General features: G+C 32.8%; 1 protein-coding gene across 1 annotated transcript; it reads left to right on the top strand.

The window, feature by feature from the left end:
* The first annotated feature begins 1,121 nt into the window (after positions 1 to 1,121).
* LOC135841480 (casein kinase I) lies at positions 1,122 to 24,967 on the top strand. The gene is made up of 8 exons (XM_065358452.1): positions 1,122 to 1,483; positions 1,949 to 2,055; positions 2,138 to 2,363; positions 2,449 to 2,588; positions 2,671 to 2,749; positions 2,827 to 2,901; positions 15,412 to 15,657; positions 20,061 to 24,967. Exons 1-8 carry the CDS (start codon positions 1,367 to 1,369, stop codon positions 20,148 to 20,150), a joined length of 1,080 nt encoding a protein of 359 aa, XP_065214524.1. The 5' UTR covers positions 1,122 to 1,366; the 3' UTR covers positions 20,151 to 24,967.
* The last annotated feature ends 746 nt before the right edge of the window (positions 24,968 to 25,713 follow it).

The raw sequence follows: 25,713 nt of genomic DNA, 5'->3' as shown, positions 1-25,713 counted from the left end.
GGTATTACTCAATTTTATTTTTTATTCTCCTGAGCAAATGGAACTCGAAAGCTCGAATCAGTCAAAAATTGACTACAGAATATGAGATGGAGGAAATTGTTTTACAAGTTAGAACATTGCGGTTGGTAGGTGTCAATTAATCTCCATCTATCGAAGTATCGATCCGGTACTTGATTTAATTAAACAAAACGATGAGTCGCTAAGTATATGTTTTTCGAATTAAGAGTTTGTAATAAATGAAAATGAGCGAATGACTGAATGATCAATTCTCTAATCAGCATTTCTCGGATAATGAATGAGTCCAATATAAAGTATTTATCGCTTTTCATAGTCCTATTTCTATTTTCTACAATTATTTTCAAACCGATAGGAATGAGAAGAGGTGATTGAAAATTCTGATTTCAACGTACGTTCAAATTTGACTACTGAACTTTCATTTTATAAGACATATCACTCATCAGAGTTTATTTTTATTCTTTTGCGATAGTAAATTCTTCTAAATGAAATTGCTGATGCTGATTAAGCAATAATAATTAATATTTTCGGCAAACCATCCTACACATTTCGCGCAGTGCAAATTCTCCATCATTTTCGGGAAAAACCAAAGCTCGTTCATTTATTGTAATTGGTATGTAATTACATAGTGATCACTGATCAGTTGAGGCGTAATAAAAATATGCAAAGCAAAATATCTACTGCTACATAATTTTCTTCCATTTTCACCGGGAAAAATCGTAGAAAAACTTGCCAATTTTCAAAAAATTTTCGAAATTCAAAATTCAAATTCAAATATTTCAGTAATCATGTCACACCGGTCACGCGTCAATGAGCATAAAGTGATCATTTGAAATATTTTTTTATTGTAATTTCCTGTACTTTTAAAAACTTTAATTAGCTATTTTCTATTTTCAAAGTTTATATTTTGTCTTCCATGTGTCGATTCTGATAAATGATACCGAATTTGTGATTAAAAAACGTAATTAAAAAAAATTCCGTACGCTGCAAACTGCTCCTAGCGACATTCCTCGCGCAACGTTGCCACATCAAAGATTGCCAAACTGCGCACGCATAGAGCCAGTAAAAGTTTTTAGTCATTTTCTGGAACTAATTCATTTAACAAGTCGTCAATCAGCTATACTTTGTTATTAAAATCTTGATGTTTTCTCTTCTTTATGTGTAGTAACTTCGAAGTTTTTATTTAATTCATGAATATTTCCATAATTATTTATTCTCCTTTCGAACGTATTGTTGTTAAATTCACAAAATAATGGCTACCCGTTGCACTAATTGATGGTGTTTGTTGAAATTGATGCCGATAGTTTTATATGTCGATTGTATTAAATGACAAATAATTGAGTGTATAAAGATGGCAGGTATAGTGAAAAACGAGTTCATAGTCAGTAGTAAATATCGACTGGTTCGAAAAATAGGAAGCGGATCATTCGGAGACATATATCTAGGAATCAACATATTAAATGGCGAAGTAAGTATTCACCTGGATGTGTAACTCATCCGCATTGAACAGTATTGATAACGTGATGTGCTCTTTTCGTCAAACGACCTTAATTTATTAATATCACCACGTTATTTCGCTCTATTATTCAACTTACAGCGTTACTTCGATTACACATTCGTTCGTTGAACGAAACCATTTGGTGTATACTTCGAGACACTGTTGTCTTCCTAAAATAACTTGGAGAAAATCGTATAATTGATTAGACTAGATACCCTTATTGAAGTATATGCGAGAAAATGTACTCATATTTGGGTGACTAATGCTTAGGAATTTGTTCACTAAGACTGTCGAGTCGAGTAATACGATTTGCGTAGTTTTCCTACTATTAGGTCAATGTAGGTTATGCAAGAACGATCGTAAAATAAGTCATAATAATATTGTAAAGTTGTACATTTCTATAAACTTACTACGTTAACTTTTTTCTGTTCGTAGGAAGTAGCAGTGAAATTAGAATCGGTCAGAGCTCGTCATCCTCAGCTTTTGTACGAGAGTAAATTATATAGAATTTTACACGGTGGTATTGGTATCCCTCACGTAAGGTAATAAATCTTTCGTACGTACGTAATGATTACCGTAATACAACACGTACGTATTGTAATTTCGATTGTTTTTTTTTCGCAGATGGTACGGCCAAGAGAAGGACTACAACGTGCTGGTTATGGATCTACTGGGGCCTTCGTTAGAAGATTTGTTTAATTTCTGTTCTAGGCGTTTTACTATTAAAACAGTACTGATGTTGGCCGATCAAATGATCGGTCGCATTGAATACGTTCACTGTAAGTCTTTCATTCATCGTGACATTAAACCAGATAATTTCTTGATGGGAATTGGACGTCATTGTAACAAGGTACGGTTTCAAAAACTCGAGAGCTCGCTGAACGAGTACGTCGAGTTCACGTTGATTGATACTACGATCGTTTTGTGTATTTCAGTTATTCTTGATTGATTTCGGATTGGCTAAAAAATACCGCGATACACGCACAAGATGTCACATAGGATATCGAGAAGATAAAAATTTAACTGGTACAGCTCGTTATGCCTCGATAAATGCACATTTGGGCATTGAACAAAGGTATCTACGGTTCTGGCGAATTTATCTCTAGATTTTAATTGTAATCGTGTGATTAATTCGTGTTCATTTTGTTCGTTTTTAGTCGACGAGACGATATGGAATCGTTAGGTTACGTCCTTATGTATTTCAATAGAGGTTGTTTACCATGGCAAGGACTTAAGGTAACGTATTATTCGGTCGTATTATTCTTTACTTTTTAGTAAATCTGATAACTATGATTTTTTTTGATATTTCGCAGGCGGCAACCAAGAAACAAAAATACGAAAAAATTAGTGAGAAAAAAATGTCTACCCCTGTAGAAGTCTTATGTAAGGTAAGCATCGACGAAAACTTACGTTATCAACACTATATACTTTGGGAAACACTTGGCTTGAAATGTGCGTTTCTACATTGAAATGTGGTCAATTTTCTACTCTTGACATTATTTTCAAGCCTTTTGTCTGAATTGTTTATTATATTAACTCCATTGTTAATCGAATGTTGATTTATTGGTAATTGGAAGTGATAAACCTACACAGGTAATTTAACTCGTGTTTATATTTACGTGATACGTATTCGTTTTTTCCTCGCGATAAGCCACGATAACGTACGTACGTTCGCTGTTGGAATATAATTTTGCAGTTGGCTTTAAAATTGCAATTTTGATCCGATTCACGTGTCACGTACTGAGTTGATTTGCTACGATTGAGGTTTTATGTCGTGTGAGAATGTAATCTGTTTTGTTTCTGCTGTTATTTCGAGACCTAAGGTTCAAAATTTCTTTCCGCACGTCGTAGTCTGATCAATTTTCAAATTTGAACTCATTTCGAGCCTTTTTTTGAGAACTTTTCCAAAATTATCGGTCGTCATTTTGAGTTGAAAATGTTCTTATCAATTGCCTACTTATTCTGGTTAAGGTATTTTCACATTTTTAGATCGTGAACCTTCTTTCGATTCGAAAAATGGGTTTCATTTATTTCGTATAAGATTATGTTAAAAAATACCCAACCCAGCCGTCTTGTTAACCTATCGCATGTGTCAAATCGAACACCTGTTTTAATATGGCTTACGATTTGTGTGTGTACTTGTACTTGTTCATGTGTGAATGCAACAGCAGCGGATGTGGCATTAAGGCTATACGAATGTCGTTAAAAATCATAACAACAAGGAGAGAAAATTATGGAAGTTTGTTGACTGGTTGGTGCATTTTTGATATTTTTTCAAAGAAAATGAAGAATGAGAAGTGTTTTTTCGAGTGAATTTTCTAATCGATCGATGAAAAATTATCTAAAAACAAATCCAGGAAATTATATCTGGTGAAATCCTGTCCTGTAAGATTCTCCTTAGCTGAAGTGATTTTAATTAGTAGTTTATGAGATAGGTACTCGTATTCGTGGGACCTTGTAACTTCAATGTTGTTGGGAAGAAGTTTTTATGTTATTTGGAAGTTTTCCCAATTCTTTGGATTAGGCCTGACGTTGAATAAAATCGAATCAGCTTCTACGTTTTGTAAAAGTTTTGATCATCTGTTCGTTTGAAAATATTTTGGCATTCAAACTCGTAGTTTCATTTCATATCAAGGACGACTAAATCCTATTTTCGAGGTCAATGACCCTACTGCTATCAGTGAAAGTTCACATCCCCCTATTCTAATTTGAAAAAAGTTATGAAACAGACTTAATCTCTTAATCAGAATAAATTTTGGTTAAGTTGAATACCTACTCTGATACTACCTCTTGTTTTTTTCCGAAGAAAAAGTATTCGTAATTTCTTCTACTTGCACTGTAGTGTAAACTGACCGAGGGTTTCCTCGATGAAAAGTGAGAAACTGTTTGGTCAGTCTATAAGTAATCAAAATTAAATTAAGTTTCTAATTTAATCATTGAAACGAAAACCTAATGAACAATGACGTCATTAAAAGTGATCAATTATCTAAATAATTGAATACGTAGTGTATGAAGTTCGATATCCTCCTCGACGACGTACTTTTCCTTCAACAAACCAAAAAAAAAAAAAAAACAGAAATTTTCTCACTAAACCCTCATCTCATCCATTCCCCCTTTGATTCGATTAATCCGCTAAAAAAATGTGAGTATCGAAATTCCTCATTCCGTATAATTTCATTACTAGATGAAAATTTGATGAAAAAAATCGAAATTACAACGCCAACATCTGTTTAAATAGTATAGTGTTTGAAATATGTATTTGGAACACTCAGTGGTCGAATGAGTAGGGATAGGAGGAGCGGGCAACAGCCCAACAGACGGTTCATTGTCGAAGGTGAAAGTACTTTTCATGAGAACGACATCTTGTTGTGTACGTATTTAACGTGAAGAAAATCATTCCACGTTTTTTTTCTTCTGTTTTTATTTTGCGAGATGTTTTTTTTCTCTTATGTGTGTGAGACTGTGAAATGTTCACGTTCAGCTTCAGGTGTCAGAGTCAGAGCGTTAGATGGCGCGATTTTTTCGTTTATTCAGGAGTGTGGAAACTGAGAAGTCGAAGTCTGGATTTGAGGCTTTTTTTTCGCGTTTCTCTGGACGTATTTTTTTCTAGGATTATTTTTTAATCCTCCCTTCCGATTTTTTATATTTTTTCGGGGGGGGGGGGGGTTGTTCAACCAATTGACCTGAAACTTGGTATTGAGGAGAGAAGAAGGGGTAGTTGAGGGTGATGGCCTTGAATTTTTTTCGAATTTGAAAACTTTGAATCAGCGTGGAAAAGTGTCTGAAACTTTGAAGGAATCCAAACAAAATTATTTTCAGATTTTTTTCAAAAGGGTTATTTGAGCAGTGGTCGCTGCGCCATCGTCTTAAAATCATAAGTTTTTTTTAGCTAGGTATTCAAATTCGTACAGATCCATACCTACTCATATGGGAGCCATTTAAACCGAACCCTCCAATTTCCTCGAAACTACGAGCTAGATTTTTAAAAAACACATGCCCAAAATCCATCTTACCTAATCAAACGTTTAAAATTTGAGGTTCATTTTTGGCAAATTCCAAAACTTTCAAAAAGCTACTGTTATGCCACTCACAAGGTCCACGAAGACCAATTTAATAGATTTAACTTCTATTTACCCCCCTCCCCCCAATGTTGAAAACATCGCTGCCAAAAAAGGTATTTTAGCGATATTTGCTCAATTTCTCATTTCTGCATTTGGACTTAGTTTGATGTTGGATTTAAAAAGCCTGTGTAAAAATGACATTGACCCAGAATTTGGGGTCTAAATTTTCTGGAGAGGTGAAGGAGAATGAAAAACGCCAAAAAAAATCAAAATACGTGTGAATCAATTGATGAAAAATCAAAATTTGAGTAATACATGTTTATAAAGCAGTTTCCTGTTGTACCTCATTTGGGGAGGAGGAATTTTTTTGATCTTGAAGAACCTTGTATGCTACCCTCAGCCTGGTTTGATGTTGGATTTAAAAAGCCTGTGTAAAAATGACCTTGACCCAGAATTTGGGGTCTAAATTTTCTGGAGAGGTGAAGGAGAATGAAAAACGCCAAAAAAAATCAAAATACGTGTGAATCAATTGATGAAAAATCAAAATTTGAGTAATACATGTTTATAAAGCAGTTTCCTGTTGTACCTCATTTGGGGAGGAGGAATTTTTTTGATCTTGAAGAACCTTGTATGCTACCCTCAGCCTGGTTTGATGTTGGATTTAAAAAGCCTGTGTAAAAATGACCTTGACCCAGAATTTGGGGTCTAAATTTTCTGGAGAGGTGAAGGAGAATGAAAAACGCCAAAAAAAAATCGAAATACGTATGAATCAATTATTGATGAAAAATTAACATTTGAGTAACATGTTTAAAAATCAGTTTCCTGGAATACTTCATTTGGAGAGGAGGAACTTTTTTGATCTTTGAAAAACCTTGTATGCCAACCTCAGCCTTCTCAAATTGACTTATAAAACTAAAATGAGTATTTTTTTTGCTAAAAATTATCAATTGTCATGAAAGCCTTCTTTCAAGGTGTCTAACAGGTCCTAAAGTCCTATTTTTTTTTCAATAAGATTTTTTCAAATTTTCAATGTTCCCCTTTTTCCGGAATTTTGCACAAATTTTATACACATTTTTGAGAGCTTTTTTGCCTTTTTTAAAAATTGATAAGGAGAGAATAAAACAAAAAATTGGAGTAAAACGTTATATTTTTGGCGTCTACTTGTTTGAATAAAATCATAAGAAACATTTGTTTACAAACATTTTGACCCTCCCCCCCTTCCACCTTAAAAATTCCATAAGTGCTCGAAAAATTACCTGCTGAAAGTCCTACTTAAGTCCTACTTTTGAAATTTTGTTAGACACCCTGTCTTTTTTTTTCGCAGAAATTCCAGAAAATCCCTTTTTTTGTTGTTTTTGTTGGTTTGAATTAATTGTCACAGAAATGTTTGATCAGCTCAAAGTCTGTTTTTTTTTTTTGCCAAAATGGTAAGAAAAGAAAGTCTCATTGTGTACTTATCCAATTGTCGAGAAGTGCCGATTTTTCCAAAATTGGCTAGAAATTCCTGCCTCTTTGACGAAACGTCCGAAAACAAAAACTGAAAAGTGTTGATTTTTGCTTTAAAATCCTTTTCTTTTCTTTTTTTTTCAAAATTGTTGAGAAAAATCCTGATTGATGTCAAAATTGCCAAAAGATCTAGTTTTTTGCCAAAATCGACAGATAGATTCAATTTTTTTCCATGTTACTGGAAAGTCTTTCCTTAGATTTGTATAGAATCGTGTCAAAGTGATATTTTTTGTAAACATTTTCTAAAAGTTTCGATTTTTATCAAAATTCTTCGTTTTGGATAAAATTTTAAAATAATGCGTTTTTGCCTCAAAATTGTCACAAAATTCCATTTTTACCTACTCTCTAAATTTAAAGCAGTCAAATTTCACTGCTTAGCAGTCACGACATTTTGCCTTTTTAAAGCAGTAGTTTTTTTTACTGCAAAACAAGGAAAAATTACTGAATTGGTCAGTCAAAATGATTTTTTACTGACCAATTCAGTAATTTTTCACTGTTTTGCAGTAAAAAAAACTACTGCTTTAAAAAGGCAAAATGTCGTGACTGCTAAGCAGTGAAATTTGACTGTTTCAAATTCAGAAAATTGTCAAAAATCTCATTTTTTTTTGCCAAAGTTGCTTTAAAATCTATTTTGTGTCTAAATTGACGGGCCTGATGGAAAAGGGGTCTCAGCGTCCGGAACCCCTTTTTCCGCACTTTGGCGATTTGAACTCCTCGAAGTCTTGACTACCTTGGGTGTGATTTTCAGTTCGTGATCTTGCTCCTAGAGCAAGTTACATGACGTTTTATTCATACCTCTCTACCTGTTTTCCAACAAAAGTAAAACTTTGAACGCGTTTTCTCAAAAGTAGGGTTTTCCAACGAGGCCCTTCTTCCATCAGGGCCGTCAATCGTTAAAAAAGGCTCTGCCCCCCTCCCCCTCCACTAGATTGCTAGACAGTAGTCTCATTTTTGCCAAATTTGACAATAAGTCTTGTAATTTTTTCCTTAATTGCTTGCAAACAATTTTTGCCGAAACTTCTACAAATTAATTTTTGCCTTGGCAGTCTAAAAAGTTTTGTTTTTTTGTCAAAATTACCATAGAATCCTAAGTATTTTTATTTAATTTTTTTTTTACAAAAATGCAAAGATATTACGTGTTGTCTGAATTCCCAAAGAAAATTCAATATTCTGTCAAAATAAGTATCTAAGTTTGCTACCAAAATTGTTGAGAAAGATCTCGCTTTTTGTCAAAATTGTGCGAAAATTCTGTATTGGTGAAAGTGTCAAAAAAGGTTTTTTTTTCTGATAAAATTCATAGAAAAGTCCAGCTTTTTTGCGATTTTCTGCAGTAAAAAGTTTCCTGTGGGCCATTCCACGTCAATTGGACCAAGAAGTGGTAGGTGGATTCGGCGATATTTTTGAAATTTTTCCTGTGGAAAGACCTTCCGAAGGGATTACCAATGGCGCCAATCGCAGCCCTCTAGCCCATTTTTAAGGGCAGCCAGGGGGTATCAAAGTTTTCAGTGAACCTAAAATATCATCCAATTCAGCAGTGGATTACTCGATAACCGCGATACCTACCAAAATGGAACTTTTTTCCATAGTTAGAGGTTTTGAAAGGCTTTTTGGTGATATCATAAAAATCAGTGTTGCCACTTTTTTTCCTACAAAAAATTAGCTCAAAAAGTTTCGAAACGTAGTTTTCATATCGTTCCGACTTTCAAAAATTCAGAAAAAAATATATTATGGACAACTGTTCATGCTGAACAACATATTGAAAAATTGGGATGGTAACATGTTGCAAATTTGATTTAAAATAATTCAAAGTTTGCGAAAAAAAATGTTTTTTTTTTTCAAACATGAAAAAAAGTTTTGATAGGTGAAGTTGACCCATTTGACCCATATTTTTACGTATCTGTTGAAAAAGTTGAAAAAACTCGTTCACTCAATGAAATAAACTCCTCACAAAAAAATCAGAATTCCAAAAAAAGATTTAAAAAAATGAACGAATTTTCATGTTTGTTGTTGTGAGTGTAATTTTTATCAACTTTTTCATGAAATACGTCAGAAAGAGGTCAAAATAAGACAACTGAATAAATTTAAACTTTTTTTGATGTTTAAAATTGAAAATTGAATTTTTTTGAATTTTGATTTTTTTGTGATGAGTTCATTTTATCGAGTGAAAGGGGGGTTTCAACTTCTTCAACAGATACGTAAAAATAGCAGTCAAAATGGTCAACTTTTTTCAAAATTGTCAGAATATCTCATTTTTACCGAAGTTGTCAAGAAGTTTCGTCATTTTTGCCTCAGCTGCCTGAGAAGTCCTGTTTTTCGCCAAGATCACCAATAAAATCTCATTTCCTGATAGAAATTCATGATCACGTTTTTGTCTGATTTGTCAAAAAATTCAATCTTTTGCCAAAATTTTCCAAAAAATTTACCTTTGTTACCAAACTTGCCAAAAAAGTCTCGCTTTTTGTGATAACACTAAGACATTTATATAATTGCCAAAATTGTCCGAATATTCCAGTTTTACCTAAATTGTCGAAAGATGCTATTTTTGCCAAAATTTCTAAAAAATCTCTACCGAATATCCAAAAAGTATAAAATGTTTAAATGAAGAGTCCACGGAAAGAACCAGGTAAGTCACTTTTTTTCAAAAATGAGTTTAGGGTTGAATTAAATTCACACTGAGGAGTAGAAAAATGTAGTCCATTTACATTTTGAAAAAAATCGATTTTTTGTGGTTAAAATGGCTTTTAAAAAAAATAGGAGAAGAGAAAAATGAGCCGAGACCAAATGTGAGGCGACAGAAAGAAAATTTCAACATCGTCAACTATTTAGAATACAAAAATTTTTCATTATGTCATCATAATAATCGATTTTCATCGAATTCAAGTTGTTGCAAAACACTGATTTTTCGATTTTTTGCTTGATTTTTTCACGAAAACAGTGACTTTTCAAGTCGTGACTGGCTCATCTCTTCATTTTTTTCCTACAATGCCTCAAGTTGTGTTTGTGGGATGTTGTGTGATGTATTTCCAGTCATTACCTTGATGAAATTCAAATTCGCTACAAAATTGGAGCCTTCTGATACTTCAAAACGCCGTAACTCAGAAGTTTGAAAAAGTGACTTACCTGGTTCTTTCCCTGGACTCTTCAAATATTCGTCTAAAAAGACCTTTTTTTCTATCAAGTACCTACGCAAATGACTTTCGTACCGTTGTGTTTGAAAATCAAATAATACGAGATGAGATGAGAAATGTAAACCATGGGAAATTCGTATCAAATGTAATGACGAAGAAAGATCAAATAAGTACGTTTTCGGTATCTGATAATTTGTATTCCCTATGACGTCTTTTAGTGATAATTTAGCATAATACGGTATGCTATTTTTAAGCTGCGGCTACAGTAGTGGCGTCGTGAATGCGTTAAATTACACCATGCTCGCGGTGTGTTATGTTGAATAAAACGCGGCGAGCTACGACTGAAAGAGTAAAAAACATGTAAACAAATAACAAAATTATTATTGCAATGGTATTACGTTGTATGTATGTATACGAATTATAAGAGAGAATCAGCTGGATGCGTATAATACATACGAGTATGTATAATGTGTAAGACTGGGTACTGCGTTTATGTAGAGATTGTGATTGCGGTTGCACTTCGAATCTCTATCTTCGATTCGTGGTTTAATTATTCTTATACAGAGAGTGTGTGCGAACTGCGAAGGCGTTTCCGAAAATAAACGGAGAAAAATAGGAACCTGCAGGTGAAGATGGGGGAGAGTAAATTTATCCAACTGATAACTCTTGTGACCCTGCTGAAAAGAGATGTGAGGTGTGTTGGAATATATACGGTATCTTTCGTATTGTTCGCGTTGCGAACTCGTACTCGAGAGTGCGATATTGTGTACTTGAAAAATGTAGGTAGGATTTTTTTAAAAAAAAAAAACTTATAGAATAGCTTAGACGGCTGTAATAAAATTTCGAATTGATACACTCGTCTGCGATGGTAATTTCAAGTGGAAGGTCTATAAGAGCACACCGTAAATATACGAGTACAATACGTATACGCAGTTTGTGTACCTACTCGTAAATGTCGTGTATTAGTAGGTTAGTAGGTCAGCGCTGTGTAAGAGTAGAGTATTTTTGAATGAAACAAACGAACTGCACAGACGGACGAATTGCACGCATGGAGTATTGTTGCGAAGGCGCAGAAGAAGAATAAAATTGCGGGCGAGATGATTGTAAAATTTTAAACCCAAGTGGGGAACAAAATTTGAGAAAGAAGGGTTTGGAATGAGGCCATGGTTTATGGATGTAGTGCTTGTAAGTAGTGCCGGTGTGGTTGATTGGATGAAGGCTTGAAGTACATATGAGGTTCTCAAAATGAATGTTTTTGATATTGATCCCTGTGAAATTTGATTGATTAGAAAGCTCAATTAGAAGGTTTTTTTTTTGTTGGTAAAATTGGTTTTATTTTGAAAGGTTAGATTTGACGTACCTGTGTACTCGGTGAGAAGACTGAACAGGTTCTGACCTTGTCCTTGGAACTAGATTCAGTTTTTTTTTGTTGATTTTTGATCTGGTTTTAAATTTTAGTATGTAAGAAAGAATTTTACGTTTTAATTTAGATGAAAAGTGTATGTGTAGTAGTGTCTGGTAAATTCGCCAAAAATAGGATTCAGATTACGTACGAATCACTGCTCAAAAAAAAAGATGAACAAATTAAGCAAAAAAATGCAATTAATTGCGAAAAAATGAAAAATTTGTTGAGACTGCTTTGTACAAAAATTAATACATACATATTGGGTGAATACACTGCAATTTTGTTAAAATTGTTCAAATCCCTCGAAAAGTCTACAACAGGGTATCTAAGAGGCAGTGAAAAAGAGGCGATTTTAAAAATGGATAGTGAAAGTAGTGAAAAAGTAATGAATTTAGTCAAAAAGGTTGTGAAAAAATGAAAAAATCCAAACAGCCAAACAAAAACCTTCAAATTATCGAAAAAAATATTTTTTTGATGAAGTTGGCAACTTGTTTTTTTAAAAAATTTTGATTGAAATTAAAAACCACTTTGTATACTTACAAATTTTCTTCCAATTTCAATTGTTTTGAAAAATTTCATATGAAAAATTGGACTTTGTTAATTTTTTTGGTGTGTGGGAGGAGGGGAGGGGAGGGGAGAGAGTTCGAGTAAAGAACTTTCTGAAAATTTGGTTGAAAAAAGGTGCAAAAAAATCCCTTAAGTTTGTGAAAATTTAGTTCAAATGAAATTTTTATTAAAATTTATCAAATAGGCTGAATGGGAGGAGGGGAGGGGAGGGGAGGGAGGGTCGAGTAAAAAGCTTTTTGAAAATTTGGTTGAAAAAAGATTCAAAAAAAAATCCTTCAAGTTTGTGATTTAGTTTGAATGAAAAATTTTATTAAAATTTATCAAATAGGCTGAAATTTCTCAAAATGAAAAAAATCCAAAAATTGATAAAGCATGCTGAATTTTTTAAATATTGCAAGAATTGTTCAGAAAGTCTGCCAAGTTGTCTGGAATTGCTGCAAAATGAGTAACAAAAGCCAAAAATGAGAGGGAAAAATCAAAATTTTACCAAATTGTTCAAGGTAGCTGGAATTTGGGATATACTCTATTTTCGACATGCCAAATCGATTGGAAACTGTTTCAAACCGTTTTGAGCAGTTCTGGAGCCTCCAGCAGATTTTTGAAACTCAAAATTTCATCAAAATATGGAATTTGGAAAGCCGAAATTTACCATGCGAACTTAATTTCAATACACCACGAAGTCAGCTGCAGGTGGATTTCAAGTCGTTTTGGAGCCTCCAGCGAATTTTTGAAAATTACTGGAGCCTCCAGTAGATTTTTGAAAATTGAAATTTCCCTAAATTTCATCAAATGATGTCGTAAATCCGACATTTACGCTGAATTCCAACTTTTAACACGCTATTAATTCAACTGCTGGCGAGTTTGAGTCATTTTGAATCCTCTAGCTACTTTTTGGAAATTCCTGGAGCATCCAGCAGATTTTCTGAAACTTGAAATTTCCATAAATTCTGTAAACCAATTTCAGAACGCTATGAAGTCGACTGCAGGCAGATTTCAAGTCGCTCTGGAGCTTCCAGCGACTTTTTGGAAATTACTGGAGCCTCCAGCAGATTTTTGATACTCGAAATTCCCACAAAATTTCATCAAAATGGAGTTGGAAAGCCGAAATTCATTCTGCAAACTAATTTCGATATGCTACGAAGTCGACTGCAGATGGATTTCAAGTCGTTTTGGAGCCTCCAGCTACTTTTTGAAAATTACTGGAGCTGCCAGTAGATTTTTGAAATTTGAAATTTCCCAAAATTTCATCAAATGATGTTGGAAATCCAAAATTTAGGCTGAATTCCAACTTTTTAACACGCTATTAATTCGACTGCTGACGAGTTTGAGTCATTTTGGATCCTCTAGCTACTTTCTGGAAATTCCTGGAGCCTCCAGCAGATTTTCTGTAACTTGAAATTTCCATAAATTTTGTAAACCAATTTCAGAACACTATGAAGTCGACTGCAGGCAGATTTCAAGTCGCTCTGGAGCTTCCAGCAACTTTTTGAAAATTACTGGAGCCTCCAGAAGATTTTTTGAAACTCAAAATTCTCACAAAATTTCCTCAAATGGAGTTGGAAAGCCGAAATTTACCCTGCGAACTAATTTCAATTCACCACGAAGTCAACTGCAGGTGGATTTCAAGTCGTTTTGGAGCCTCCAGCGACTTTTTGGAAATTACTGGAGCCTCCGGTAGATTTTTGAAACTGGGAATTTCCAAAAAATTCCATCAAATGTCGATTGGAAAGCGTAAATTCATTCTGCAAACTAATTTCAATACGCTACGAAGTCGACTGCTGGTGGGTTTCAAGTCGTTTTGGAGCCTCCAACGACCATTTGAAAGGTTGTATGGTGTTTTTTGGAAAATTGAAATTTTGAAAAAGTAGCCGAAAGCTTCAAAACCATTGGAAACCACCATGCAGACATCATATTGTATTGAAATTAGTTTGCGAATTAAATTTCAGCTTGCTAACTCTATTTGATAAAATGTTGTGGAAATTTCAAGTTTCAAAAATCGGGTGGAGACGCCGGTAATTTTCAAAAAATCGCTGGAGGCTCCAAAATAACTTGAACCCGCCTGAAGTCGTGTTCAGAGGGTGTTAAAACTGAAGTGCAGAGTGAATTTCGGCTTTCCATCTCCGTTTGATGAAATTTCAAGTTTCAAAAATCTGCTGGAGGCTCCAGTAATATTCAAAAAGTCGCGTGGCCCAATAAATTGATGAAATTTCAGAAAAATTTATCAAAATTGAGCAAAAATTGACACAGCTTTAAAATCAATTAAAACTATCAAAAAATCAATCGTCGATGAGGTTTCAGCATTTTTGGCCAAAATGTATCCGAAAAAAACCTGTTGAATCACTGAGGTTTTGCTTTGTTTGTATTTTTTTATTTTTGGTTTGTTTACGAGTTGTTTATATTATACATACATATGTATTTTGAATTGATCCGCAAAATTGGAAAAATTGCCCAAAAAGTACGAAAAGTCGACATTTTTCTGAAAGACTGGACACCGTGTGATGAATTTTTTCACAAAAGTTCTCTTCATTTTTTCCCTCGGTGAAAAATTTATAAAATGAGTGTTATGTTGTTTTCGGTATTAAATTCCAAGCGTATCTGTCAAGTGATCTCTGTGTACTACATAGATAACGTTCTTTTCGTTTATAATTAGGAATATGCGCCGTTATGTGTGTATTTTTACATGCGATGTATGTATTAATTTGTAATTGAATATCGATTTCATTTTTTTGAGTAGAGAAGAATGGGAAGGGGAAAAATGGCGAATAAATGTTCCGCAGCTACCCTTCTAATTTCATGTTTTCGATCAAAAGTCGAATAATTTTAAAATAATGCTTACCTAATCTTTCCAAATTATTGTGTTTAATATTTTTAAAATTCAGCTTTCGAATGGAAAATGGTGCTCTAAAATTGACGAGACGGAGGGCAGGTGGCCATCTTTGAATAATATGTAAAAAAAGTAAAAACTCAAATTTGATGACTTTTTGAGAATGTATTTTTTTTTTTTTTTTTCAATTTGAAACACGAAGCCTAAGGGTGTCCCAATGAAAAGAAATGTTTGTCAAGAGTGAAACTATATACAGAAGACATAAAAAAATACGTGAATTTTTTGTAAATTTCAATTTCTTTATTTTTAATGATTATAATTGCTTCAATTTTTAAGATGAAAATTTTGTTTTTCATTAGTAAGTATAGCTTGGAAAATGAAACTAATTTTTAACGTTGTTTTTTCAGGGATTCCCCGCGGAATTTTCCATGTATTTGAACTACTGCCGTGGATTAAGATTCGAAGAAGCTCCGGACTACATGTATTTGAGACAATTGTTCCGTATATTATTCCGAACGTTAAACCATCAGTATGACTATACCTTCGATTGGACCATGTTGAAACAGAAAAGCGCCAACACTAGTAATATCAACCCGAGCATGGGTTTACCAAGTGGTTTGACCGGACCAGAAAACGCCAACTTCCAGCATCCGGTGAGTTGATGAAAAATAATTGTCACTCGAATGGTGTGATTTTTATTGTTGAGGGTTGTGTACACTATACACATCTTTTGCCTAGGTGATTGTGTACATTTTTTTAGTTTGCTTGTGTTTGCATGATGTGTGCATGTCTGCCTGCCTTCGTGTGATGTACTCGTATTACCCTGTACATAAATGTGATTTGCATGTCGTAGTCTGGATTGTGGCCGTGAATTATTTATGGAAAAAATTGGTGGGTGGTGAAGTATACACTCGTACCTAGATAATTGTCCCAGATCTGGTTCATTGTGAGCCCTTTTGTAAGCATTATGAGGGTTGGTCGTGTTGTTCAGTTACTGGGCAAAATTTTCATGTGAAGAAATAGCTTTTTTTAAGGTGGGGTGGTTTTTTAAGTCTGTGTTTGGGAAATTCAGGTCATTTCACGACTGATTGGCAACATTGATGAGATCCTTTTCTCGATTTTTAAACGAATTCTGTGTTTTTTGAATTAATTTGATGAAATCCTAGCGAATAATGAGTACTTCGAAGTAAAATTGCCAAAGCCGTCGAGAGCCAATGTGCTCAGCTGGGACAAGAAATGAGACCTTCCTGAAAATATTTCACATCCTCTCAATCCTCTAATGAAAGTGTGTTTTTTGAGATCAAAAATAAGCTGTTTACAAAACAAAACGTTTCCACACGTTTTCTGCTATGTTGAAGTTACCTCCCCCTCCCCTCCCTCCTCCTCACAGTTGATAATTTTTGTTTTCAAAAAAAGTCCATCGGGAAAGGTTCTTCTACAAAGTTTGTTTTATGACAAACTATTGCATAGGTTTTTTCACGTGTAGAAAAGTTTTTTTTTCGAGAAAGTTTTTCACGAGATAATTTTTTCCTTGAAATTGAAGTTTGATATTTCCCTTCAAAAATGAAGGTTTCAATTTATTTTCTTTTCAAAAAAAAAAAATTGTGTGGGATTTTGTTCCAATAATGAAGTTTTTCCTTTTTTTCTACAAGAATGAAAGTTGCATTTTCTTTTCAAAAAGTTTACATACTCTTTTCTAAAGCGAAATAAAGAAATAACGTTCTCATGTTTTGTTCAAAAATGAAGATTTTATTTCATTTTATTTTCAAAAATGACGATTGCATTTTCTCTTTGAAAAATCAAGTTCACAAATTTTTTCGATTTTTGATAAATTTTTTGAAATTTTCAAAAATGTGGTACCTATTTTTTTCTTGAAAAAAATATACCTACTTACGTAATATTTTTTCAATGAATATGTCTGTTTAGGTGAAAATTCTCACCTCTACCAATATCAACTTCACAAAACCAAGTTTCGTGATTTCCAGCGGATTTTGAACCTCCAGCGAGATTTCGAACGATCAATGAAAATTTGTTAGCTATAAATTGTCAACTTTTTTTTCGAATTTTTCGATCTTGTAAGATTTTGAAAATTATTAGGAAAATCAAAATCTTGCTGGAAACTTCAAATCGACTGGAAATTTAGAAATTTTGATTTGCTCTTGAGAAAATGATATTTTTTGTTGATGTATGAATTTTCATCAATCCGAAAAAAAAGTATCTTGTAGCTTATTTCAAAAATATTTGGTATTTTTTCTCGTTGAAAAATTTCACTTTTCCGTTAATTATCAGTAATTTTTCCAGAATAAAAAAATTCTTTGAGATTTTAATTTAGAAAAACAGTCAATTTCGTGACTTGAAAAATGGAAAAAAGCCCCTTGATCCTCCAAGCTATTTTCATCCCCTAAAATCTTTAAAAATAAAAATGTGCCTCAGTCATCCCCTCACAATTTTTTTTTAGATATTTTTGGTCAAAACCCTTCTAAATTATCTCCTGTAGTAAAAAAAAACCTCACTCGGCCCCCAAAATGGATAAAGAATTTTGAAAATTTCAAATTTCTGTGTCAGAACTTCTCTGCATACGTTCAAGCTCCTTTTCTAAAAAAAAAAAATACTCAGTCTCTTAAACGGAATATTCCAAACAGAAGAAACAAACTTGGGGGAAGGAGAGGGAGGGGTTTTTCTTGATGTGAGGTTATTTGAAAGGATTCTAAACAAAAATGTTGAATTTTCAAAAAATTACTGTTTTTGATTTTTGTGTTGAAGTTTTTTTTTCGAGGTTGGAAGAAATATTTTTTTGAAAAATTGGGTGAAATTGGAAATTATTAGTAGGTAATATTTTATCAATTTTGATTTTCCTATTTCAATTTTCTTGATTTTTTTCGTGTTGGGGGAAGCTATGCAGACGTCCAAAATTGCTCGGAAGACCGGGGGAGGTTTTTTTGAGAAAAGGACTGTGTATTAAAAGAATTCTGACGTTGAAAATTAATTATTTTTGCACAATATAGACTAGATTTTTTTTAATTGGTGGAGAGGGCTTCCAGGCGACTTGATTTTAAGTTGAGAGGCTAAAATTTTCAAGTTTTTTTCAAAATGGGTCATCTCAACTTTACAAGTATAATAATAAGTTCCACTCCAGTGTTGCCAATCAGTATTCGTCTCATTTCAAAAAAAAAAAAAATTGTATCCTCTTGTGCTAAAATTATTGCCACGTATGGGGGAAAACCGCTGCTTTCGATTGAAACAAGAGAGGAAAAATTTGATGAGATCATTCGTAAAAATAACGACCTACGGGCGGTCCATTATAGGTACTATCCATATAATTGTATTGCTTTGCGCTTGTTATTCGCGTAGTTTTGTGTCAAGTCTCCTTATAGCTTTCGGGTAATGCGGTTGTTTATGGGAAAATGCTTGGTACTTCTCCTTAAACGCTTCCAACCTTTCTATCCTGTCTTTTTTTTTCTGGGCTCTTTTAACGACGACGAGGACAGTGCTCATAAAAACCGATAGGACGATGAGTTCAATGCCGATGATTTCTCTTTCGCCGTACTAATGATTTTCGTGGGTTTGAAATTATTGAACCTTATTAACACAACTCAGTAGCGTGGATTTTCTCGCCACGTTTATTTACCTCTATACCTGGTTTTATGTACCTTCATCCAGTATACGTGTAATTTTACCTATTTACATTTTTGTGTGTGTTGGATGTGTCAGTCTGACGTGAGTGAAGCTCCTATTCCATTTAGCGATGCAACGACTGAGACGAAGAAGGGAATATTTGGATTTGAAAGTGACGATGTATTTCGATTTGTTTTTTTTTTTTTTTTTTTTTTTTTTTTTTCAAGAAATTATTTCAAGTTTCATAAATTTACTGGAAGCTCCAGTGATTTCCAAAAAAAGTCACCGGAGGCTCCAAAATGTCTCGCATTTACCTGCAGTCGACTTGAAATTGGTGTGCAGAATGAATTTTGGATTTCCAGCTCTGTTTGATGAAATGTTATAGAAATTTCGAGCATTTAAAAATCGGCTGGAGGCTCCAGTGATTTTCAAAAAGTCACCGGAGGCTCCAAAATGTCTCGAACCTACCCGCAGTCGACTTGAAATTGGTGTGCAGAATGAATTTTGGATTTCCTGCTCTGTTTGGTAAAATGTTATGGAAATTTCGAGCATTTAAAAATCTGCTGGAGGCTCCAGTAATTTCCAAAAAGTCGCTGGAAGCTCCAAAGCGCTTGAAATCTGCCTGCAGTCGACTTCATAGCATTCTGAATAATTGGTGTACAGAATTCATGGAAATTTCAAGTATCAAAAATCTGCTGGAGGCTCCAGGAATTTCCAAAAAGTAGATAGAGGATCCAAAATGACTCAAACTCGCCAGCAGTCGAATTAATAGCTTGTTAAAGTTGAAATTTTATAAAAAAATTCATATTTCAAAAATCTGCTGGAGGCTTCAGGAATTTCCAAAAAGTAGATAGAGGATCCAAAATGACTCAAACTCGCCAGCAGTCAAATTAATAGCTTGTTAAAGTTGAAATTTTATAAAAAAATTCATATTTCAAAAATCTGCTGGAGGCTCCAGGAATTTCCAAAAAGTAGATAGAGGATCCAAAATGACTCAAACTCGCCAGCAGTCGAATTAATAGCTTGTTCAAGTTGAAATTTTATAAAAAAATTCATATTTCAAAAATCTGCTGGAGGCTCCAGAACTGCTCAAAACGGTTCTGCATCAGCTGTCGGACTATTGAGGGTGGTAAAACTTCTTGTAAAAACAAAAAAAAAAAAAAACAAACAAAAATATTTTCAAAATTATTGCTGTGCTTGTGATAGGAATTCCGAAAGCTAGAATTTTGAAAATCTTCATGTTTGGGTAAAATTATTTTTTTGGTTGAAGAAAATTTTTTCGAAGTTGCATCGTTAAAGATCGTTGTTGCATCGCTGAAGGAAGGTGTCGAAGCTGCAACCAACATACCACCTCTATAAACCTTTACATACATACCTATGTGTATTATTTTTCCCTTTTTTTTTTTGTTTCTCTGTTGAAACTGATAACTTTTTATTTCAGACTACTACTTATAACCACATAACTAGCCAGCATATTTCTACCGAAGCTGCTGAAAACGAAAGTAGCACCAATGTTCCGATTAATAAATGAATCCGCTTCCATATTCTCGAAACGCTTCCTAATGGATTTTCTCCTCTACTGTTCCGTTGTTGGCATAATAAGAGCTAATTGTTTTAATGCACACAAATACACACGCATTGAAAAAAAATATATATACGAGAATGGATGTTCGTCGAAAAAATTTGATTTTTGTTACTCCAAATTTTATTTCTTATTTTTCTCCAATTTTTTTCTTCTTTTTTTTTGGAAACAAACTGATACGAATAAAATTTTTCCTCGTCGCATATTTAAACTTTTTTTTTTTTGGTCAAAATATCGATTGTTTTGTGTGTAGAAGAATTGATTGGCGTGTATGCTAACGATTTGATTTTTTTGAAATTAATAATTCCGCTGGTGTTTTTTTTTTCTTCACTGTCTTTCTTCTTCAGCTTTACTCTCTGTCGTCGTTCATTTCTCGAGTATATAAACGCATTATTCGTGGTAATTGCGCTCGCGATTATATTCTACTACATATAAATACTTTTATTAAAAAAATTCACGGTTTTGTATGGTTTTATTGCTGTTTTTCCATCGTGTATTTCTAATCTCGACGACGACGCGACGATGAGATTTATAGTCATTTTTTATGTTTTTTTTTCTCGTTGAGAAGGGTGGAAGGGATTTTTCATGCTCGAACATAATAATTTTTTTCACTTTTCTAGTCTTTTCGATGCTTAAAAAACTACATTTTCGAGTAGATTATTGTTCTAGAATAGTAAATTTTAAAGAACAGTAAGGAAAAGAGAGAAATTTAACATAAAGATATTAATTTTTCGAATTTTCGAAGTAATTATGTTCTTCTGGATCTTCGTTCTCTTCTCTTGTACTTACGATTCCATTTTTCAGCGCGTTTGGGAATATAGCACAATTGGGAATAGGTACGAAAAGAGGAGAGAATGAAGAAAAAGTGTGCTTGGAGAAATGCCTACTTACTTAATTCGGTCTGCGGTGTAATTAAACTCGAGCCCGGGGGAAATATCATATTTTTATTAATTTTCCTTCGATTCGTCCTACCTCGTACTACTTGAAATGAACATTTATACATAATATGTGCCTCAGTGAAGAGTTGAAGCTTCTTGTTTTTTTTTTTCTGTAACTATTATTTTTGCATGTTGGAATTATTAGCTTTGCATGAATTTAGTGGATTATGCTTCATTTTACCGGTAATTTGGTCAAGTTTATGAATTTCGCTGTACTTGACCGAACGATGATGTGTATTGTAAAGCGTTGAATTGGTATTGAGAACAGGGTGTTCCTAAAATTATCGACGTTGATAATGGAAGGAATATGATTTACAATAGCTGTAGGTGTTTCGTAGAAGCATATGCGGAGAGTGTCGATTGGCAATAGCTTGTGAGGGCACTGAGTTCAATTTTTTGAGCTCCCCAGTTGCTTAGTTTTTTTTTTCTTCAAAATGAAGGACTGGAAAGAAACTGAAAGATAATATCCAGAAAATGAATATGTTTTTGAACTCATCAGTGAAAATTGACGGATCGTGATCATTTCAATTTTCAAAATCGGACGGTTGGAGGCATATTGGATTCGGGGCATCGGGGGGGGGGGGTCGAATTTAGTTTGAAGTTGTGGGCATTTGAAGAATCGACATAATTATTTATGCAGTTCCCAAAATCTTCTAACGAGGAAATTATTCATTTCTTTGTGAGAAAAAAATCTTCGAATTTGATGCTTAAAAGTTGAAAATGTTTCATTCAGAAAAGTTTTTTTTGGTGGCAAAGAAATTTTTGAACGTTTTTGGGTAGAGAGCTTCGATCTTTTGATGGAAAGAAATCTTCAATTTTTCATTTTGTTTTAGTTGAAAAACCTGTAGTTTTATTGGATGGGGTGGGGGGATTCAGCTTTGTGGTCAACATCTATTTTTAAAAAATTCCATTTCATGCATGGTGAAAAAACTTCAATTTCCAATGTTTGAAGTTCGGGTGGAAAAATGTCAGTACTTACCTGTTGTGTGGCTAATTTTTGTTGATTTAGTGATTAATTTTCAGTGCTGTGTGTTTAGAATCATCTTTTCTGATGGGGAAAAATACGATTTCTTGGTAAAAAAAAAAAACAAAAAAACAAAAACAAGAGTTTTGGTGAAGAAGAATCTTTAATTTTCTAGAGGAAAATCTTTTGGTACCTATTCACTTCAGTAAGAAACAAAATCGTCAGTTTTGTGGTCAAAATCGTATTTTCAGATGAGAAAAATATTCAATTTCTTGGTGAATGTTTGGTAGAAGAATCTTCAAAGAAAACTTCAATTTTTTAGGAAAAAAAACAGTGAGAAAATTTTTTAATTTTGTGGTCAAAATCTTGGTGTGAGGCATCTTTGATGAAAATAACTTTTCAATTTTTCTGTGTAAAGAGTATCAATCCTTTTGTGGGAAAAAATGTTCAATTATTTTTACTCGAAGTTTGAAACTCGTATTTGATGAAAAAAATACCTATTCGATACGTATTTTAGTGATGAGAAATATTCCTTTTTCGGCGAATAAAAATCTTTAATTTTTTAGTGAGAAAAATCTTCAGTTTTATGGTAAAAATCTTCAGGTGAGAATATCTTTGGTGAAAATTGGTTCCCATTTTTTTTTTTTTTTTTTATTAAAAGGAACTTCTATCCATCTTCAATTTTTTAGTGAAAGAAGTTTGATTTTTGAAAATGTTATAGGATAGAGTTTTTCTCATTTAATTTTAAATATTTTTCTATTAATTTGAGCTGTTCTTTGGTGAAACAGTTTTTTGGTCAAAATCTTCAAGTGAGATGTTTGGTGAAAAGTAGTCCTCAATTTTTTAGTAAAAAGAGTTATTTAAATCCTTTCATACAAAGAATCTTCAATTTTTAGTGAGTAGGGAAAACACTGAATTAACTTTTTTAGTGAAAAAATCTTCACTTCGGTTTTGTAGTTAAAATATTAAAGTGAGAACATCTTTTGTGAAAATAAGTTTTCAATGTTTTTTGAATAGAGCTTCAATTCTTTTGTGGGATGAAATCTTCAACTTTTAGTTTGATAAAAAAAACACATTTTTTTGTGAAAAATCTTCATTTTCCAGTGAAAAAATCTTCTATTCTTTTCAAAAAAAAAAAGAGCTTCGATCAAATCTTTGGTGAAAAAGAATATTTAATGTTGTTGAGTGTTGAAATTTACAGTTTTTCACTGAGCAAGCTCTTGAGTTTTGTGATGAAAATTTCCAGATGAGAACATCTTTGGTGAGAATGTCTCCAATTTTTAGTTTGAAAAACAATGAAATTTTTAAACAAAAAAAGAAAGTAGGTAGTAGAAAAATAATGATGGTTTTTTAGTGAAAAAATGATGGTTTTTTAGTGAAAGAAATAATGATTTTTTTAGTGAAAAAAATGATACTTTTTACTTAGTGAAAAAATGATACTTTTTTAGTGAAAAAATGAAACTTTTTTAGTGAAAAAAATGACGATTTTTTAGTGAAAAAAATGAAACTTTTTTTGTGAAAAAATGACAATTTTTTTAGTGAAAAAATGACCATTTTTTTAGTGAAAAAATGACCATTTTTTAAGTGAAAAAATGACTATTTTTTAGTGAAAAAATAACTATTTTTTTTAGTGAAAAAATTACTATTTTTTTTAGTGAAAAAATGACTATTTTTTTAGTGAAAAAATGACAATTTTTAGTGAAAATAATGATAATTTTTTAGTGAAAAAAAGAATAATTTTTTGGTAAATAGAACCATATTTTGTGAAAAAAAATTTTTCAGTGAAAAAAGGGTCATCTTTTTGGGGGGGGGGGAGGGGGGAATCTTCAATTTTGTGATTCAAATTTTTAGTGAGATGGTAGGTAATTCTCAGTTTTTATTTGATAATTTTCAGTTTTTTGGTGAAAATCTTCAAATGGGAACGTATTTGGTAAAACAAAATCTTCAACATATTTTTTGGGGAGAAAAAACTTCAAATTTAATCTAAAAGAAACTCGAAGCTTCCAAAAATCTGCAAAGGACTGTGTTTGAACGTTATAAATAAGATGCACATCTCCCCCCCCCTTCCCTTATCTTCGATTCTGACTGCGAAATTGAGATCTGATCTGTATTATGACTTCTTCACCCCCTTCCCCACCCGGGCTTCCAATTAAGTATTCCATACTGCAGTTATAAATGTTGACTGTATAAAGAATGAAATAAGTCCATTGTTGCCAATTCCAAAATTACAGAATCGATAATAATTTCGAATCATTCTGCGAATGTTCAAAAACATCGGTAGTATGGCATGACGCTTTGTTTTTGTAAACAAAATCGTAGCATAATTAATTATGGAACACCCTGCGCTTGTATCGCTTTCAAAGGAAATATTTAATTGATCTAATACGCGGATTAAATAATGAAAATTCTCAGCTTACGACGAGCTGATTAAATTATTGCATTGGCTTGTAACTCTGATGATGATGTAGTATGGGATAAATACATTTATGTGCAGTAACGTCGGTCTTTATTTTTATCTGTATGTACTGTAATTTAAATGATTGTACAATTGTACATACAAAACTAACGAAAAAATTTATTCATTTTTTTCGAAGAATTTTTTTCTTTTTGTTTACAAAAATATTGCATGAAATAAATTACTCGATGGGTTTTTTTCCTTCGTCTGTTTCTCGTCTGCATCGACGACAACAACAACAGTAATAATTGGTCAACGTGTGTTTTTTTCGTCACGTTTCAATAATAAAATGTATTTTTCTTGTTTTCTGTTGTAGGATTTAACAAAAAAAGTGTAAAATAGCATTTTTTCGGATCTTCGTCGCAACCGTGTTTTTATTGCATAAAAGAATAAACGTTTGTTATTATTATTTTTTTCTCGTTAAAACCGCCTTTATTTTTTTTTCTTTCTTTCCTCTTTTTTTTTCTTCTTTTTTAAGTTGTGCAATGTTTTTTTCTTATGAAATAGGAATTGTGTACTTTTTATTTACTTTACAAACTTTTTAATTTTTTTTCTCCCCCTGTCCCTGTTTTTATTAATGTATTCTATTATCAAACGTTTATTTATTTACATAATTTTTTTTTCTCTCTCTCTCTCTCTATCTCTGTTTCATCGATTACGTCGTCTCGGAATTCTTGATAAATTTTTTTTCGAATGAAAAAATTTCTATAAGAAACGAGGATCGAAATTTTGTCGTATTATCGAAGCTTTTTTTTAAAATCTCGTACATTTTATCTTTTTTTTTTTTCATCTTTTTAAGAAGCGGATTCGGATTCAAGAGTTGAATCGGTTCCGTGGATAAATCGTTGAAGTTTTAAATTGGTTGAGATTAATTTTGTTTATTTTTTTTTTCATATTATAATATCGCACTAATCCGTTTTTTTTTTTGATTTTTTTTTTTACTTTTTTTTCTCTTTGTGTCTCGTTCTTATCGCCAAAAGACATATAAGTATAGTAATGGTGATAAATGAGTATATGTGGCGTGCTTTTTAATAATGGATGATGAAGTGTTATCGCGGTCGTTCGTTGTGGAATTTTTTTTCTTTTTTTTAGAAGGAATTCATTTTCTTCGCTGATGTACTTGTAAAATAGATAGCGGTGGAAAACAAAACAATT

The sequence above is a fragment of the Planococcus citri genome, chromosome 3, assembly GCF_950023065.1.
Source record: "Planococcus citri chromosome 3, ihPlaCitr1.1, whole genome shotgun sequence".
In the NCBI taxonomy this organism is placed as follows: domain Eukaryota; kingdom Metazoa; phylum Arthropoda; class Insecta; order Hemiptera; family Pseudococcidae; genus Planococcus; species Planococcus citri.
This window is presented reverse-complemented; position numbering and strand designations above follow the sequence as displayed.